Raw genomic sequence first — 20,017 nt, 5'->3', positions numbered from 1 at the left:
TCACTTTTACGATTTTAAGTAGACTTAAATAAAAATATAGAAGAACTCAATTAAGGCAATCCTAAAGTGAGACAACGATTCTAATAGGTACCATATTGACTAAGAATACATAACGGCAACCTTTACTCATTTATCCATTCTATTATGAGATATATTGAAGAATACATTTTTATTATCAATAACTCAAGAATTAATAGCATTTGATAAATTTATCGTAGTTATAGCAATTTAGAAATGAGACTCGGCTTCATCTGAGATGGTATATGTCTAATTTGTTCCACCACCAATATGAAATTATCATTTTTTAAAGGTTTTCGTCTATACAGTAATATCTTAGTTTGGCAACGGTAATTTTAAAATTTTATGAAATTTAAGGTTGTAAAGCATACTATTAATAGAGCTAATATATTATCATTCTCTCTCAAGTCATCTTCAAGTGCAATTTATAGCATTAATTAAGAAATTATTGGTAGAGTTTATAAATAAGGGCTTTTTCATAACATTGATCCCGTATCACCGATAAAGACGTGATAAAAACCTTAAATAAAAATGGAAAGTCTCTATGTTCCGAGCAAATTCTGTTGAGGAATTAATGCTACATTGTCATAAATCGGTGATATTCGTAATTAATGACGATATATCTGGCTTTAATTAATATTTTAGCGATATATTATCATGAAGAAGGCAATTAATTCCTGGATCCTAATTACTCGAGATAAGCCTGTAGGCTAAAATCGTATGAACAGAGTCCTTTGAAAGCGATTTAGAAATTTATAATGTTACTTAAAGGCTCTCAGTATGACATCAACGCCAGGTTACCAATTCTTAGTAATGTTATTAGCGATAAATTGTAGATGCTGCAAGACTAAAGTGAGTTTCTAGTTAAGCTATAAGTATGCACTATCGTCGTTATTTACTCGATCTGTCCTCATGCAAGAATCAGGAAATCAGAGTATATTTATAGGTTTGAAATTATTTATTTTTAATATATTTCATTTATGGTATTACATGTATGTTACCTTGATGCATTTCAAGCTTGTCATCCAGGGCTAACTTGCAGTTTCACGTACAAATACGGTGGAAATACATCGAAGAGCGATAAAGTTATTACTTTATTGACGACAAAATAATAAGAGAAAATCGACTCTCACGCTGTTACCATCGGCGCCCTTGCTCACTACTGCTAGCAATAGCCGGACAGTAAATAAGTAACGGAGAAGGATAATTGAATCAATTCAACAGTTCTACCTTAACAATTGTCCTTAGATACAGCACAATATAGTGTCCGATTATTTACATGAAGTGGATAGCCACAATATCTTGTTCAAAATCGTAGTTGTCGGAAACATTAAAGAAGTAATAGAAACTATTATTTCCACTATGTAGATTTATTAGTTGTCGTTACTTTTCAAGCATTCAAATTCAGTCCTATTGTTGATGATGTGGGATAGGTTAGATTAACATTTACTATGTAAATTAAGTTCTATTGTTATTTTGATTACTGTAGTTTTAGAATTGTTTTCCTATTTTAAGGCTAGCGACAGATTGAATATTAATGAGTTAATTAATTAATCATTTCGACTGTATACTCACACTGTATACCATTATCATTCAATTAATTATAAAAGGATATATTATTGCCATAATCGTAAGTAGAGCGATTTTATTTAATTCTGGTTGATTCTCAGAGGGGTTTATTCGCGTATACAAATACGCGAATAGATTATATCATATATTATCTTATAGTAATAGTTACTTATTGATGGTAAAGATAGATAGAATAATATTATGAAATAATTAAACTATTTTGCTATTTATAAAAAATTTCAAGTCCGTTACCGCTTATGAATAACTTATCATACAATTCTAAAGATATCAAAGGTAATTTGTATAAATTTCTTGCCGGCTGGTATTAAAACTTTAACGATCAATTATAATTTCTGTTATTGCTATGTTAGATACAGTAAGGATAATGTGAGATATATAAGCTTTTAAGATTTTCTAAATCTTCTATGATGGTTACTATCCAAGAGTAATTTCTCCTGTTGCAATAAGTATAATAACAAAAAATATATGACACAAAGATTTGCTATCTATTCAAATTTGTATGATCAGTCGCTGTCTAAGAGAATTTTAACACGTACGGAATATGCTTATACACTATCTGCTGATCATATGCACATATAAAGATATTTTTATTTACCTTCTACAATTACTTTCCTTTTAAATTGAGATAAAAATCAGAAAAATGATTACTAGCGTTGCAGGCTAGCTAATGATAATCAAAAGCAATTATTTTGGTGATTTATAAGTCCTCCTTGAGTTATTCATCGCTAACTTGATATTATGGTATACGCGTATAAAGAAATGAATAATTGCAAATTAAAATGTTAATAAAATTTACACCGTAACTCGATATACAAGTATCTTTCACGGTTGTTCACAATTTACTTGCAACTGATACAATACAATTATAGACTAAAAAATAATATATTTAGCTAGTATTACTCATACATGAAAAAATTACACTAAATTTTTTTATAGACAATTAAAATAATCATGTGATCAGATTACTTATATACAACTGGACAACCACATCATCCTTTTATCGATTCTTTCTAAAGTTATAACAGCAATTTCTACTAAGTAAGTGAATTTTCGAGTATTTTATACTGTTTGGCCGATAGGTACAATTCTCCACCATCGCCAACTAAATTAGATCAATTGTTTACGGGAGAAAAATGTTGATTTTAAGTAAGTTTAAGTTACATGCAGTTTTGAAATCAAGAGTTCATGACACTACGATAATCTATTCAAGATTTATTCCCGAGTGATTGGTTATTTGATACTATGTTTACTGAATCGGAATCAGAATATTGACTTAGCGCTGTGAATCAATCAATCAATAAGAAGCTGTTTTGACTATAATAGCTAATACAGTATATTTGACACTTGTAGTAGGTATTGAAATGTAAATTAATAACAATGAAGGTTTAGCCTTCGTAGTTTTAGAACACTTGTAGTTAAAAGCTGTTGCGAATTTATATTGAGTTATTACTAGAGCGCCTTATTGTCTAATTGCATGATTCTTTGAATTCATTCTTATCGGCTACTGCACGGCACGAGTTTTTGGTTACGTATCCGATAAGCAAAGGTATATAAGAGATTGAAAAAATCAGTACAGGGAGATATTCACGTAGAAGCATAGTTGCTAGTCTAAAATCTAACAAAACTATACCCAGGAATACTATTTATTTACATTCTTTTATGACATTCAGCTTCCTTATCCTTTAGATTAGCTCACTAGATGATATGAGAATATACTGCATCAATAGTGTTGGTAATAGCTCAATAAGGATGCATATAAATAGCTCAGTCTCTTTGTGCGGAAGCAAACAGTGTGGCAGTCTGTCCAATTACGTAATGCATCTAACAAGTACGGCCGCAGGTAGTAAGATTTTAGAAAAATGACTAAAATTGTGTTGAGAAATTTAAAATTAATTAATTGACGTCATATTTACGATTTGCTTAGCGCCACATATAAATTTATTTTTGTCTTTGTAAAGCTGTGTTTGCAGCTAAATTATAATAGGGTGCTAATTTAGAATGCGCGTATACTACATTAAGAAGATAGGTCTTCTCAAATTAGCTAATTAAGGTGCATCTAGTAACTCCAGCGGTCATTAACGAAGGCTAGAAACATTCTTAAGGCTATCAAATTATGTTTTGCTATACTGCGCTATGGGACAGATCTTTGCTCAGGTTTAAAGTCATAGCAGTGCCAAGTTTAAAGTATTAGTAGATACGTTTCGTGATCTAATGCTAACGATATTATATACTGCCTGTCAGTTATAGGTACGATTATGAGTCTTTATCGTATATACAGTCTGCAGACAAAGTCATGATTTGAATGTAATTTTCCTTTTCATGAACCTATTTGGTGTTAATAAAATTGGGTAGAAAAGGATAGTCAAAAATTTCTATGATCAATACCTCAATAATAAACGTTACGACATGGGTTACAAGACATGACATATACAACACCTGCGATAGAACTTGACGCTAATTTCTTGTATTGCAAATACAGTTCAGTAGATCACATTTAATGTATACCATATACAATCTTATTCTCATCAATTCCACACATACTGATAGCAAATCGATATATTGTAATTTTATTTACATTATTAAAGTTAGGAGAGTGATTCGTACGTTATTAAATAGACATTCAATAATGGTAGTAATTAATTTTCACGTCTACGCGCATAACAGTCGTCAATATTTATTGAGATTTAATCTGAATGTGTGTGTTCCTCACTAGCATCCGATGTTGTGGCAATATCATCAACATCCTCTCTAGGCGATTCTGATACCTTTACTGTATCTGATTCTGCATGTGATTCTGAAGATTTTACTGCATTGGATTCTGTATCAACTGAGTCTTTTTTCGTTATATTTTCTAGACTACTATTACGATAAACAGTGACGGGAGGTTTTTGAGGCAGGAATGGTTTTAATACATTGAATATTTCATCAACATCAATTCTTCCACTACCATTCGTTACTGATCCTTCCTGTTGAGCCACAGTTTGACCCAGTAATGAATTAATTGATGTTGTAGAAAATAAAGCGCTCAAACATCGAGCTAAATAAGGAACCAATGTATTAGCGTAAAGATCACAAAACCGAGTGAGGAGGTTAAATTCATCTTGATTTAACGTAGTGGATTCCAACCTGTAGAAATGGAAAAAGTTCCTTTATGATAATAGTATTTTTTATACTAATATTATGATGATGACTTACCTATAATAGTCACATATCGTAATTGCACAAGTAACGAGTGACCCCTGCAATTTTTTCGCTACTGCTGGGGCAATGGCTACCGGAGCGCATAATCTAATTTCGTTGAAAGCAGCCAAGACAGAGTTTGTGTATCCTGCTAACGGATCAAACTCTAGAAGAATCATAGGGGGTGATAAATCCGATTCCTATAATCCAAATTATCATACGGTGCAAGTATAATTAAAGAAGGCAGTTCGACAATAATAGGCTACGTTGACGGCAATAGTGAACAATTTGAGTGCAGCATAACTACGTACTTTACGTTTCGAAATTTCATATTTAGAAACCATACTAGCAACAACAGTAGACGGCCTAACGAGTTTGTAAGACTTTAAACTATCTTGAAACCTTCAAAATAAATGACACCCTCAGATGAATCAGTCTGCGCAATTGACAACTAATATACTATTTAAAAATGGCTGAATATTGACATACTGAGTTGTAGCATCTTCGACCGTTCGCGAAAAGCCTTTCATTACTGTCCGCTGAAAAAGTGGTGCTAACAAATTTCTAAAATCCGCTCCAACACGACTAAAAGATAGTCCAAAATACATACACTGGCCTAGCAATGAATCTAAGCGACCACCAACACCTCGTGACAAGTCGCAATCCAATGTGGATAGAAAATCTTTTACCTATCGATTAATACAAAAGTGATAAGTAACATTTAAGAAGGCATGTTGACATTAACGCACAGATGTTGGTTGGCTCAACCAACATCAGGTCAGTTTATATCCAGTAATAAGAAGGAGTATTTTTCTAACTTTTTGAATAAGCCAGCAATAAAAAATAGCAACAGGTTTAGTTTTGTTAGCTTGGTTGCCAGATCCAGTTGACAACAGCGGATCATCGTCAGGAAAGACAGCTCTGTATTGGGTGATAATGTCAAAGAGATGGACCCGACTAACTTCGATTGTCTTGCTTATATGATAGTAAGCTAAATATAGTGATATGAACACAATGTTAGCATTGCAGGGCGAAAGTAAATATTTTAAGTGGTAAAAAGGAGTTACTTACGTTCATCATCAGGAATATTATCTAAAATTTTCCTGAACCAAGTATCTCTAGCCTATTTGAATGAATAAGGACTTTAATATTGAGTTGGATTTTATAAAGTGTAAGCATTGGTAGTTTTCTAACTTAAAGCCGTACTTGGAGGAATTTAATTCTTAATTCAGGTTCGGTAAAAACATTTAATCTACGGATATATCCTATAACTTTTAAGCATGCCGGTAGTTGTAAATCATCATGAAGTTGTTGTAACAATTGATTCAACATTAACTGAGTTGAAGCTCTGACATCTTCTACTATGTTCTAAAGTTAGGAATAAAAAGCAAATTTCATTTGATAATTAGAAGAAGCAATTAGTTTGCGTGTAACTGTAATGATCAGAACTGGGTGTTTATTAAATATACCATGATAACTGGAATAGAAGATAGCTTCTTTTCTAGTCTTTTAACATATTCGATCAATTCTAAAGCTTCCTCGTAATAGCAATTTCTGACCGATGTATCCATTAGCTGTATAGGAAATGGAGCAGTTTCATTAACTCTCCAGTCGCACTCATGAATTTATACAAGTTTTTATTGACCAATTGTCGTGAGCATAGCAAACGCTATCTATATGCCTACACTACCTGTGGAACTTCTAAAATTTCCAGTAATTGCGTATGCCGTGACAAAATGGCAGAATTTTGCTTTCGGCTATAGAAGGGACGGTTGGATAGGCGTTAATAGACGTGAACGTCACAGCAATAAGCAATAGCATATTAATAGATGATCCTGTAACGGATTTTTAGTTATGCGTTGTAACGAGGACACAAATCGGTGAGGAAGTTTACCTTAAGTTAATCGACTGCGCTGCGTTAACAAAATCATGGCAACTTTCTTTTAAAACTGGTATCGACTTGATTAGTAGGTTGACGTGCTGCTCTACCTGCAGAAACTATAATACCACAGAGTATTTGGAAAGGTGTAGTTGTCTAGATTAGACATGATAACTTGTGCCCATGGCATGGTGCCACAAGCTTTATTAATGTATTGTTTTCTAATATAAAATTATCAATCTGTTAATAAATTTGTTGTCAATTTCTCTAGCCAATTCTTGTTGACTTACCTCTTGAAAGACTCTATTAGTGCACTCCGCCGTTTTAATAAAAGTTTTATAATTGTTGAAAGCTAAATCTTGAGTTTGACGACCAATTAATTCTTCTTCTTCTTTTAGGCGTTCAGGTTCGGTAGCTAATATAAGGATTGGATGTTATACTATTAATATAGCGCTTGACTTGTTATCATGTTTAGCTTTAGCAAAGATAGTTGGAGTGAATACTTTACAATATGCCAATACTGTTATGTAATGATGATTGGAAAAAGTTGAAAATTGTAATGATACTAGAAGGAATATCGAAAAGTATACGTCGATAGATATGTATTATCACTAAAATTATGGCATATCTTCCTTTACTCTAGTATCGCAAAATGGTAACTTTACCCAATTAATTTGTATCAACTACTGTAGAGCTAAGCCAAGGCAAAGTACATACCTAGAATGTCGATAGAACAGGAACTCATCTGAGCTACATAACGTTTAAAGTCTTCATTATTCCTCCACGAAGCTGCATGTGTAGATCGAATCAATTAGAAGATCAAACTTGAAAATGATTGAAATCCATTGGTAGATAGACAACAAACTAGATTACAGTCTAATAATGTTACACCAATGAAGTCTACAAGCTAGATTACATCAGTAATGATGCCACAACAGTGGAATTAATGTTGTATTTTACTCTATTTGCGCTTGCGACTTGACTTGAATTGGCGTTGCAAAGACAGAACGCTCCATTCAATCAAATACTTGCAATAGAGCAGCCATTATAAAACACTATTGCCTTCATATTAATTGATCTGGTAAATGATTGATAATAAATCTAACTCAATTGCATTTCATTCATGAGTTCGCTACGGTGAAATACCTGGAAAATCAGAAGCGAAAACGGATAGAATGGTTTCGTCATCCGCCATGTTGCTTTTACTGACCGTTTGACTGGAAGCTGTGGCTAGTAGTGGTGCCAGCTGCTGGCTTAATCACACCTATTCTATAGTGAGTAATGATGATGCCAGTTAGATAAGTTATTATATGGCATATGAATGAATGTTTGATACACTATACTGTCCAAAATGGAAGGAAACTTGGCTGCAACTTGTCAATTTTGCTGTTGAAAATTTGCGGTCTTAACATACAGATTATAAATTCAACAATTACTCTATATTGCTTAGGAATAAGTTAAGTTTTACTCTCTTGGATATATTTTCTAGAATATTGCAGTGATGAGAAGTAACGAGCAAATATCAGATGGTTTTGGGAATTTTTCGAGTATTATGTTCCATTCATATCATTCGGTATAGAGTGTTGACTAGATATTGTCTACTTGCAAGTTTTGTATAGTATGTCGACTTGCAGATAGAAACTGATGTAGTACTATCTAATGATAAACCGCTAGTCTATTCTATATACCGAACTCTATGAATGAAACATTACACTAGGAAAATGCTCCAAATGACCTGATATCTTTTTATTATTTCTCGTTACTAAAGTAGTATAAAATCCTATCATTAATAGCATGGATCTTACCTATTCTTATCCTACACAAATTCATTATTTTATTGTCAATCGATGCTGCTATTACGCCAATTTTGGACAACAAAGTTGACCAGTTGTGAACCCTTTTCTTTGACTTTTAGACAGTAGAGTGTATCAAACGTTGCTGCATTATCCATACGGTACATGAAAAGCTTCCATCCAAATTGCTGACAGTATAGACGTACCTTCTTATTTACTATCCGTCGATATTGCAGTTGCGGCAACTGATGAAGGAAGGAAGGAAGGAAGGACTCTGTTGCCCTCTGATTACCTCGTCCAGAAATTGTCCAGCTTTTTCTTCAAAAGTGTTTTGCAATAACTGTTGAACTCGAATTTTTAGACGAGATTGCTTCGTCTAGAAATCGTCCAGCTTTCCTTCAATAGTGTGTCTTGCATCGACTGTTGAACTCGAATTTTTAGACGAGATTGCTTCGTCTAGAAATCGTCCAGCTTTCCTTCAATAGTGTGTCTTGCATCGACTGTTGAACTCAAATTGTTAGACCAGATTGCTTCGTCTAGAAATTGTCCAGCTTTCCTTCAATAGTGTGTCTTGCATCAACTGTTGAACTCGAATTTTTAGACCAGATTGCTTCGCCTAGAAATTGTCCAGCTTTCCTTCAATAGTGTGTCTTGCTTCAACTGTTGAACTCGAATTTTTAGACCAGATTGCTTCGTCTAGAAACTGTCCAGCTTTCCTTCAATAGTGTGCCTTGCATCAACTGTTGAACTCGAATTGTTGGACGAGATTGCTTCGTCTAGAAATTATCCGGCTTTCCTTCAATAATGTGCCTTGCATCAACTGTTGAACTCGAATTGTTAGACCAGATTGCTTCGTCTAGAAATTGTCCAGCTTTCCTTCAATAGTGTGCCTTGCTTCAACTGTTGAACTCGAATTGTTAGACCAGATTGCTTCGTCTAGAAATTGTCCAGCTTTCCTTCAATAGTGTGTCTTGCATCAACTGTTGAACTCGAATTGTTAGACGAGATTGCTTCGTCTAGAAATTGTCCAGCTTTCCTTCAATAGTGTGCCTTGCATCAACTGTTGAACTCGAATTTTTCACACCAGATTGCTTCGTCTAGAAATTATCCAGATTTTCTCCTATCGTGTGCTTTGTATCCACTGTTGTACTTGAATTTTTCGCACTAGATTGGAAGGGAGTGATTAGTATTTGACACAACTGGAAGCGATTAGCGTAGAGACTGAATTTTATGCTTGGCAGTGTCTCACTTGCCAATCTTTTCCTACTGATTCTTGCTGATTAATTGTCATTCTAGATACAGTATCTATTCTTGCGTCCACTGTTTATCGAAACGGACGTAATTAATTCTTGCTGATCATAGATACAGTACAGTATCTATTATTGGGTCCACTGTTTATCTCAACATACGTAACAGAAGTGGTGTCCATTCTGTTGAAGGAGATTGCTGCCCGAAAATTAATTACATTTTATTAAAGATCTGTCTGTTAATTTACCTGCAGTGGTGTCGTGTCACGACCGAGGTTTTGGCAGAAGGAGTGAATATAAAAGTAGGTATACTCTACCCTCGTCGATCCGGCAAAGCTACTTTGTAACTTGATATACTGTAAAGTAGAATTACTCTTCTAATATTAGTCTCTGTGCTGATAGAAGCGGTACTACTCTACCTTCTATGTTACAAGCAACTTTTTAATCAACGTGTTTACTATTCAACTTTACAGTTGGCATTTTAGAGCTCGATTGGTTTAGTACTACTTATCCCATCGGCTACTCAACTCCACATTTTATCTATCAGCAATCCCTTCTGAAGCTTCTTCAGTGCATCGAAGCGTATATCTAGAATATCATCCCAACGAAAATTAAACAGAGATTACGACGGTGAAAATTAAAACTTCAACTAGAACAACTAAACGCCACCAAACCAAGTTTGTTGACAATCAGTGAGTACACTTATTAATTCATTAAAACGGCAATTGGCGACGACGAGTTAGCTTGATTGATGGACGCTACAACTACTTTAGCCGCAACGAATTTTCTATTTGCTAGTTTAGCTTACGTATTCAGTAAAAAGGATCAAGTCAGCAATATCCAAGATAAGTATGTCCTGATTACTGGATGCGATGGTGGATTTGGCAGAGCATTTGCTGAGCGATGCCATCAGCTTGGTTTTCATGTTTTTGCTGCTTGCTTAAAAGAGGAGTCAGTACAACAATTAAAATGCTATGCTGATCGTATGATTCCTTTCAAGCTCGATGTTACCGATAGCCAACAAATTCAACAAGCAGTCAATTTAGTTAATGCACAATTACCAGAAGGGCAAGGACTATGGGGACTCGTCAATAATGCTGGATTATGTGAAACTGCGTTTATCGATTGGCTCAAAATTGATACATTTCGTCGACTTGCTGATGTCAATTTATTCGGTCTAATTGACGTAACTTGTCACTTTCTACCTTTAATCAAGAAAGAGAGAGGTCGAATTGTCAATATGGCAAGTGTAGCTGGTATTCACGCATCGCCATTATTTGGAGCCTATGCTGTTTCTAAATTTGGTGTAGTGGCTTTCTGCAATGCATTAAGATTGGAAATGCTTCCCTTCGGTGTCGGAGTTCATTGTGTTTGTCCAACAGGATTTGCAACTGGTATGACTATCCCTGACAGAATGATCGAATCAACACGCTCTAGATATAATGATGCTAGTGACGATGTCAAAGAGAGTTATAAGTTGGTTCTTGCACAAGGTAAATCTGCATGAATTAAACCTGATAGAGACTACGATATCTTGTAAGATGCATATGTTGTTCTAGCAGTAAATATCGATAGTAATATTATTCCGCAATTACGATTACTTTAGTAGCGTAAAATGCAGATATATTTTACTACCACGAAAATAGCCTCAGTTTTATGGACGCATTGGAATAGCAATCTATTTACGCAAAGTATCACTAACGGGATATTCTACTAGTATTCAAGACTGGATCCATTCAGTGATGTCTAGTTACGCATTGATGCATATAAAAGTGATTACAGTAGAGATCATAATATTACTATTACCCGACATACATGCATATAGAATTATACTTATTCATAGTTGCAAAATAACAAACACTGTTCTATTTAATGAAAGAAATCAAATAAAGACAAATATACTGCATATATATCATCAATAGAATCCAATAACTCACTGTATAGCCTTTATTCATCAAAGTAGGCTTAATCCACCAGTTAATCAGAACAAGAAATGGATTGTCAACTTTAATTAGTCTAGATCGGCCAAAAGCTTACAAAATAGAGACTCACGACTATTGTAAATGATGTAACTGATATCTTGAATTTACAAATTTTAGTGATTTGATATAGTAAATTCGTCAATTTACAGTATCACAGGACAGAGCTATAGCTTCAACAATATAATTTACAAACATAGAACGAAAATGAGCTGATAATCTTTGATCTCTTGTCTTCACTAGTTGAAGAGAAAATCGAAAAACTTTGTACGAAAATACCAACTGATCTAAGTCCGGTAGTGGAGGCAGTAGAAGATGCTTTACTTAGTAGGAAACCAAAAAGGTTTTACTATGTTGGACCTTTTACAATGTTTTATCGATTGTTGTCCTGCTGTCCAACTAGCCTAGCGGATTGGATTTCCCTTAAATTGTCCAGCCATTATACTCCAAATATGCGCATTATAAGTAAGCAATAACTGTCATAATATAGATAATTTTAATTGCTGCTTTATTCTCATTTATATCTAAGCGATAAAAATATTTAGCTAGATTCAATATGAAAGTAATTGTCAAGGACAAATTCAGGATCAATAAACGTAGAGATGTAATAAAAATTTATAGCAAATGATAATGTCCGTTCTACCTAATACTAGTAAAATACATGCTAATCATTTTGCCTCTAGTGTGTATGCTGTAATTGTGTTATGCGCAAGCTGCAACTTGAGTTACTCCCCTTACATGGAGCAAAAAATTTTGATGAGGCTTATTAGCTTAAGAATGATTGAATTTCATGCAATATATTATCTAGTGCAGCAACGGTCTTAATAATTATTCGGTTATAGACGCGTTTCTTAAGATAGAAATAATGATGGACTGCATGAAATAGAGAATTTTCAATCAGCATACGCGATCGCTGGCTATCGTTTAGTATTTTCTTCAATATTAATTTATGCTCTTTGTGTACAGTGGTCTTATTTTGAAAAGAAATGTCTTCATATTGGTAATAATAGACTGCTGGTTGATTAGAAATAACGGTAATTTGATGCGTTGAGTTACTAGGTAATAGGCAACTTTGATTTTTCATTAATATAGTTTTATAATTATGTAATTGAATTTGAATTTGTCCATGTAATACCGTCACATTAGCGCGATAGTCTACAGGTATAAACTTATTTATATTGAATCCTGGAAAATCAGCAATATAATTTATCGACGAATTATAAGTTTTATCCAATAAATTCATTTTCATATCGATTTCTTCGGATGTCCACCATGTTAAATTATTTAAATGAGGCATGATCCACGATGTCGCTTTCCATGGTGACCACTCAGCTGATACCAAATCAATATTTGAATTGACTAACCGTTGTTGGAATCGATAGTTTAGCGATTTCCATATATCAAAATAAACTGCAGGTTTCTTGACGCCAAATTTCTTGGCATGTCGGGCAATACACATGGCATACTGCTTCATCATGTCTGGGTGAGAATCCCATCGAAAGTTGATCGTAGGTATATTGTGAATAAAGGTCTAAATATTTGGATTTATATAAAAAGAGTTTTATTGCATGATCAGCGTATCGTATTGCATATTCAGCACATCGTATATGGTAAACAAGTAGATCACTTAAAACTAGTCAGTGCTTCTTGTCGTCATCCGTGAGAATGGAAATAATGGTAATATTGTTTCTCTAATAGCAAGCGCGGACCCATGCTTTTATGACCAGGAATATAACAAGTCAACAAGTTAATATACTATACTGTACATCATAAGTAAATACTTCTCACTGAAACTGGTTCATCTGCATATTCTACGTATATGGTATGTCTGCAGTACATGATTTTGTTAGTAGTAAGTACTGCATTTGATTGTGTAAAGTTATTTACATTACTGATGTACTTAAAAATAGAACTCTATATTTTTCGGCCCAAATGTTTCCCCTCAATCATACCGTACTTGAGGCAGCTATGAGACTATCGTTTAACATTATTGAGATTTTAAAATCGAATAAAATATCTTATCCAACATTGGAAATTCTAGTATTGGTTCTAACTTTCTTATTGTGCACATATTTGATATTATGCATTGCTCTATGCATAAAATGCAGTTCAGGGCCAACTGCAGCTTTTGATCAATCCTCTCTTGTAAAAACTGTTTGCTAATACTTTACCAACCTTCATAGTACAAATTTATACTTACATTCGGCTTTAAATCATAATATTGTTGAGTAGCATTATCTACTACAGTTATTTTAGTATATGGAGTGATCCATGTACGAATCATCATATCCCAAGAATAACCGTATAAACCATGTCCATCCCAAGCGATGTAACCCTAAGTTATGCGAAAGGATGATCGATTCGAAAAATTACTACAGCATAAAGTATATAATTAACTAGCAATATAATTTTGCGCATTACATGTTGACTACATAATTGGTTAAGCAATCCTATTCTAAAATTGGGCAAACTAAATAAAGAGCTGATAGACTGTAAACAGCCCTAGCTGGGAAACATAATAATTGTGGCGTCTTAGTGTTGTTATAACCTTTGTTATTTGATGAGAAAATGGCAGGCAAAGTTGTAACACCGCATAGAGACTGAAAAAGAGGAATGTGATGTAATTTCGTTTACTTAATGAACTTTTTCTTCTGCTTGAACAGTAAGGCATCGTAAAGTCATAATTCTTGATGAGCTGATTTTCAAGTCCATCATTTATCGTCGTATCGCCAAGATTTAGACTATTGTTGAAGCGGTATGATAGAAATAAATAACGATTTAATACTAAATAATTTTGCCGGTGTCCGCGTAATTTGCGTACAAAATGTTTGGGCCAGTCAGGATTGCAAAATATAGGTAGAGTAGCTAGCATAATGTATGGAAATATTCCGATTTGGAAAATCCAAGCATTAGTGAAATGAAAATAACAGCCTAAGATAAGACCAACTGGCCTTGTTGTATTAAAATAAAGTAGAAATCCTTCAAATAAATCGAATGCTAAACCACAATGATGGACAATATGTAAGTTGATTTGTTCTATGGTCAATAAAGTACGAAAGGGAGAAAAGATCCAATGCGTTGCTAACGATCTCATTGAATGGCCAGAAATCCAATCTGGATGAAATTTTTTGATGCCCGCGTAGAAATAGACCATAAAAATCTATTTTAAAAGTAAAAATTTCGTCTAAAAGTGTGAGTCAATTTGCTGAAAGAGAGCTGTACTGTATGTGTTTTAACAAATTTAGCTACTAACAACATCAGATCTAACCTGCTTAATTTATCACTTACTTTTCTGTAATTTACTCCTTATACTTCATTAATAATTATATAATGAATTACCTTCTTATGATAGTTTACTCTACGTTAGTCAATCTTTCTAGAAATATTGTATACGGAAAACTTACTTGAAATCGAAATAGAAGCAATTGCCAAAGAGGAATAGCTGTATTGCATTTACTTCTATCCAATAGTCCGTCAACAGACCTACGAAAATTAACGAAAAGAATTGGAGATTAAAATCAAGCAAAGAAATTTAATTCATATTTACAGTATCTAAGTTATTGCTCCCACATTTAGCATTAGTTTCTTAAATTCACAGTTACTGAAGTTAAACACCGGATATGAAATAGCGTTATGAGAATGAAATCACGATCGTACTATTAATCTTAGGCCAATTTATTTTAAAAATATCCATTGAAATATACTGTAATAGTCCTGAAATTACAAACATATATTTGATAGTTCTTGGTATAACAGATTCCGTTAGAAATTTCAACCTTTTTGGCTAAGAGATTAAAAATACTAATTTCACTTAGTATTACTTAGTACTTTGTTGGAGTTATTTATTCGGGCTATGCTAAATCACTGATTCTCGAAAAATAGTATGAAGAATTAGCCAAGCTACGACTAATTACTAACGCGTACGGTACATTATTGAAATGTTACTCAATAAATGTTATAAACTTGATCTTTCCAAAACTTAAATTCTTTCGATTGTTGTACGCTCAAGATTCAATTATGATTACAAGAGATTACAAAACACTATTTTATCATTTAACGCTTTGTTAGAGTTACTTGTTCATGTGAAATCACTAATTTGGGAAAATAGTATGAAGAAGGAAATGAGCTATCTATGATTAATTCATCGTACTTATGGGACATTTATAAAATGCTGCTCAATAAATATGATTAATGTAATTTTTTTAACGCTTAAACCTTTCGATTGAGTATAGAATTAGGATTCCGCTGTGCATTGCTGCATGCCATTCTGTCAAATATTGTTCTATCGGTATAGAATTACTAGAAAATTATCAATCTAGTTCTGCTAATTTCTAAGTAGTATCGCTCAACCATGCTGCAGCTTTATAAGTTCTGGTTTCTTGATGCTTATTAGGATATTCTACACTGAAATTATAATCTTAGTTGCTACGTACCACCATCGATTCGCGTCTGTTACCGAAAAAAACAGGGCAAATAGGCCCAATAGGTAGGTATGATTATTCCATGCGGTCTTGTCTAATAAGATAATGTACCAATAGCAAATGGCTAACCAGGTCGTCATAAAATGATATTTGAGACCAATACAAATGCAAAATGAAGCTATTATCATCGATAAGTATAACATATGCATCCAATCTGATGATAACGGTTTTATAAAATCGAATAGTGGGAATATACAAGAATCTGGATTGCCCCATTTTACATTGATAATCGCCATTCCACGCTCTAACGTGATATCAAACATCATTAACAATCCTGTCGGTAGTTAGAAAATCTTATTATAAAAGCCCAACGAACATATTTCGAAAAGCCTTAAAATAGGATACTGATCTATTGTTACATGATAGCACTTAGCGAAGTAAATGTAATAGTACATACCGTAAAAGATACGAGTAATAGCAAGAGAAGATGGATCGACTGGCTGGTGAAAGAGAGCCATGATTTGTGTTAACAGAGTGTCATCAATCTTTTGATAACTATTTTCGCTTTTACTAACCATTTTATGTTTTACATTAATGAGATATTATGCTTTCTCGTTGATAATAAAAATAGATAGTATTCAAAATATAGAAATTTTAATTAAGAATGAGGAGGAGTGGAATTGCTGAGCGATGATAAATCAGTTAGTTTTTAAAATATTTATTTGTCATTTTATTGTAAATAGAAATTCTGCATACAAATGCAAATTTTCGTAATAAAAATTTCTGAAAGGTTGAGTAAATTTGCATACGGTAAGATGAACTATAAATTATGCAATATACGGTGTGGCATGTACGTGTAGAAATTAACTGATTGGCAAAACATAATACGCTTCCAAATAATAACAGACAATAGAATCAGTTTAACAATCATTTATATCTTTTTGATCGCAGTTGTCTTATACACAATTGGATATTGATAGCAGGCTATAATATTTTAGTGCAATTGACATAGTTTCTCTTTCGAAGGAAGTTATTTCACATTATAAGCACACAAGGGAGCGGCAATATCGATTCCAGAAATTTATTTGTTAATTTAAACATTAGTTGATTTTGCATTAGGAAACTTTCATAGAATATTTATCTTAATCAGAAATGTCGCAAGAGTTATTTATCACCACTATCTAGGGTTTATAACCAAAAATAAAACAGTTAATGTTTATTATAGCATTTATTATTAACGTCGGGAAACATGTGCAATACGGTACATCTAGAAAATTATTATTTTTATTGAAAGACGCCACAGTAGGCTAAATTTTACGACGAACAACGTTAATTACTACAAAATAGCATAAAATAGCTATAAATCAAATCTAATCTATTATTCAATATCAAGAAGCCAAGAATTCTAATATATTGAATTCATAGTCAATATTTTCATTTTGCGGTAGATCTTATTGGTCCTATAGCGTTGTGAAATAGGCTTATATTGAATTAAATATCGTCCAGATAAAGGATACCCTCTATTTAAATTAAACTAGTGCTGTAGCTTATTGTTATTATGATTCGAGCCGCTTTATTTCAACCATCGGTAGACCCTATTGTGCTATTTATGACATAAAGCAAGCAGAATAGTTGTTGCTCTTTAATATCACTCATACAGCTAATACTTGCGATGCAGTTAGTGGAAGTTAAGTCATGATCTTAGATTGTTTATAACATTATTCCTATTCTGTAGTCTAAAGGAAATAATCATTAGGTATTAAATGTTAAAATTATTATTTTTAAGGCATATTTATAAATTGCAATTCCTTTTTCATTCTTAACTTCTACATTTACAGCATAAAATGCAAAGCAAAGATGTCTAATGAAAATCATATTCTAATCTAATCTAACGCTGCCAACAAATATTTGATTTGTTATTTTAGGATATCGTGACTAGATGTTCAAAGAGTAACTGAATGATTCGTGGATCGTTGTTGTGTAGTAACTTTTGCATAGCTGTCATAACATCGTTTCTATAAAATAAATTATCTAGAAATGTGTTTACATCAATTTATCTGTAAGATGTTACATATTTTAAAAGATAACTCCGTAATTATATAATATTATCGACAACCAGATCATTAATGTTTATATAGATTTGCTATAAAATTTAATGAGTTTTCAATAAAAGCTTGAATTCAATTATATTTAAGAGAGACTAGTAGCGTTTACTTTTCCTCCTGACAAATAGGTGATCGTCAGTATTTAGAGTTGTACTGTAGGTAGATATCGAGAAGGACAAACATGACAGTAGGCTCGTAATATTTAAAATCTATAATAGTTCTACTTTTCCTTATTACAAATTTAGATCTGTAACAATCGGTAATTTCGTTCTTAATTAATTTTTAAGACAAAGAAGAATTGCGGCATCGTATGCTTTAATTGGTTTTGTCATTTTTGTTAAATAAAATTATTTCGAATTGAGAAACATTCACATAATTATGCACTACTTTATGCGCTAACCATATACGTACAATCTACTCGATTTCTAGAGTTTTCTAAATTTATGATAGACGATAATGCTAGTTTGAAGCTAATGATGTAGGATTAGACATTTGTTATTAAAAGGTATCAAATAATTCTTCGTCGAATAAGAGCCTTACATAGGTGTAGCATTTAGGAGTTTAATTAAACAATTAACAATTGATGGTTCTGGAATTTCGGTAATATTGTCATTTATTAAATAATTAACATATATATAACTCTACTTTAGGTCTACAAAAAGTATTTAGTAATACTTTCGATATCAGTAAGTTTATAGAATTACCTTTATGGGCTCGTATTAACTAAAACATTATGGATGATGTACAGCTGGACTACCGGAAGACAAGAAAATCATATTGACTTCATATGTGATTAGACTGAAATTCTAAATTTCTCCTTCTAGTAAAATCGCTTTAACATTTCCACTTTTAAAGCGTTAATACTAGTTAATTAAAAATATACAGAGTGTGAAGTAAAAGTCTTATGATGGTTTAGATAATATTTATGTTATTGGAAGAAAAATATGTTATATAAGCGAAATTATAATGATGTCGTCAAATAGGCTTTAAGATTTTAATTCTTTGATAATTCAATAGACAGCTGTTATGGAGCTTGATGCTCCTTGCGTATAATTAGTAGTAATTTACGATAGTAGAATAACTGTAATGTTATACTGTCGTGTGATTAAAAATATTAAACCTATCGTTTGACTCGATTACAATAGTATAGGAATAAGTTAGTTTTCCCTTACTGAGGATCTCCGGAGTTAGTCGGAGAACCATAAGAGTAGATAGACTAGTTTAGGTACGATCACGAAAGTTGTTTTGTGACAACAGCTTAGAGTATTCTTTATCACACATGACTAAAGTTTATTTTTATAGACTTTTACTTAATTTTCTGAAAATTCTTCGTTGAGATATTACCAAATATATTCTGAAGTGTTAATGTTTTCGTTAGCTGATTATTCAATTTCAAATTAAGATTGTCTGATATCTTCTACGTATTGATATATCCCAGCCATCTCTAATTTCATATTAAATATGGTACTTCATATTTAATAACAGTCTAATAACATGATCACGTAATTATTATATTCGAATCCAAAAGAAGAGCTTACATTATATACATTAAAATAGATTATCAGAAATATGGCAAACTTTCATATCTTTATTAGGGAATAATGATACTATCATCACCTTTAACGCAACTTACAAATAAATTAATGTAGGGATACTTCTTTTTCTATAAAGTTTCGTAGTATTGTGCAATGTTCATTAGACCACTGCAACTATATTGTAAGCTCATAAATTTAAAAGAATATACAAATCCTTATATTTTTTTCGTTTCATTGATAGTTATCATTTATACATGATGACCAATAAGA

General features: G+C 32.7%; 3 protein-coding genes across 3 annotated transcripts; 1 reads left to right on the top strand and 2 right to left on the bottom strand.

Annotated features, from left to right (window-relative positions):
• Positions 1–4,292: 4,292 nt before the first annotated feature.
• TRIADDRAFT_24184 (uncharacterized protein) lies at positions 4,293–7,862 on the bottom strand (the record flags this gene model as incomplete). The annotated part of the gene is made up of 13 exons (XM_002111692.1): positions 4,293–4,734; positions 4,804–4,988; positions 5,100–5,190; positions 5,278–5,477; positions 5,607–5,779; positions 5,860–5,911; positions 5,995–6,156; positions 6,258–6,362; positions 6,479–6,545; positions 6,683–6,786; positions 6,958–7,082; positions 7,385–7,456; positions 7,814–7,862. 13 exons carry the CDS (start codon positions 7,860–7,862, stop codon positions 4,293–4,295), a joined length of 1,827 nt encoding a protein of 608 aa, XP_002111728.1.
• A 2,596-nt stretch (positions 7,863–10,458) lies between these two features.
• TRIADDRAFT_56068 (uncharacterized protein) lies at positions 10,459–12,162 on the top strand (the record flags this gene model as incomplete). Its single annotated transcript, XM_002112205.1, has 2 exons — positions 10,459–11,200; positions 11,930–12,162. 2 exons carry the CDS (start codon positions 10,459–10,461, stop codon positions 12,160–12,162), a joined length of 975 nt encoding a protein of 324 aa, XP_002112241.1.
• A 290-nt stretch (positions 12,163–12,452) lies between these two features.
• Positions 12,453–16,685, bottom strand: TRIADDRAFT_24664 (uncharacterized protein; the record flags this gene model as incomplete). The annotated part of the gene is made up of 6 exons (XM_002111691.1): positions 12,453–13,217; positions 13,887–14,021; positions 14,235–14,846; positions 15,091–15,169; positions 16,120–16,441; positions 16,565–16,685. The coding sequence occupies 6 exons, from the start codon at positions 16,683–16,685 to the stop codon at positions 12,453–12,455; spliced, it is 2,034 nt and encodes a 677-aa protein (XP_002111727.1).
• Positions 16,686–20,017: the final 3,332 nt, after the last annotated feature.

This window comes from Trichoplax adhaerens, genomic scaffold (genome assembly GCF_000150275.1).
Source record: "Trichoplax adhaerens TRIADscaffold_4 genomic scaffold, whole genome shotgun sequence".
Lineage (NCBI taxonomy): Eukaryota > Metazoa > Placozoa > Uniplacotomia > Trichoplacea > Trichoplacidae > Trichoplax > Trichoplax adhaerens.
The sequence above is the reverse complement of the archived record's forward strand: the minus strand, read 5'-3'. Positions and strand labels throughout refer to the sequence as shown.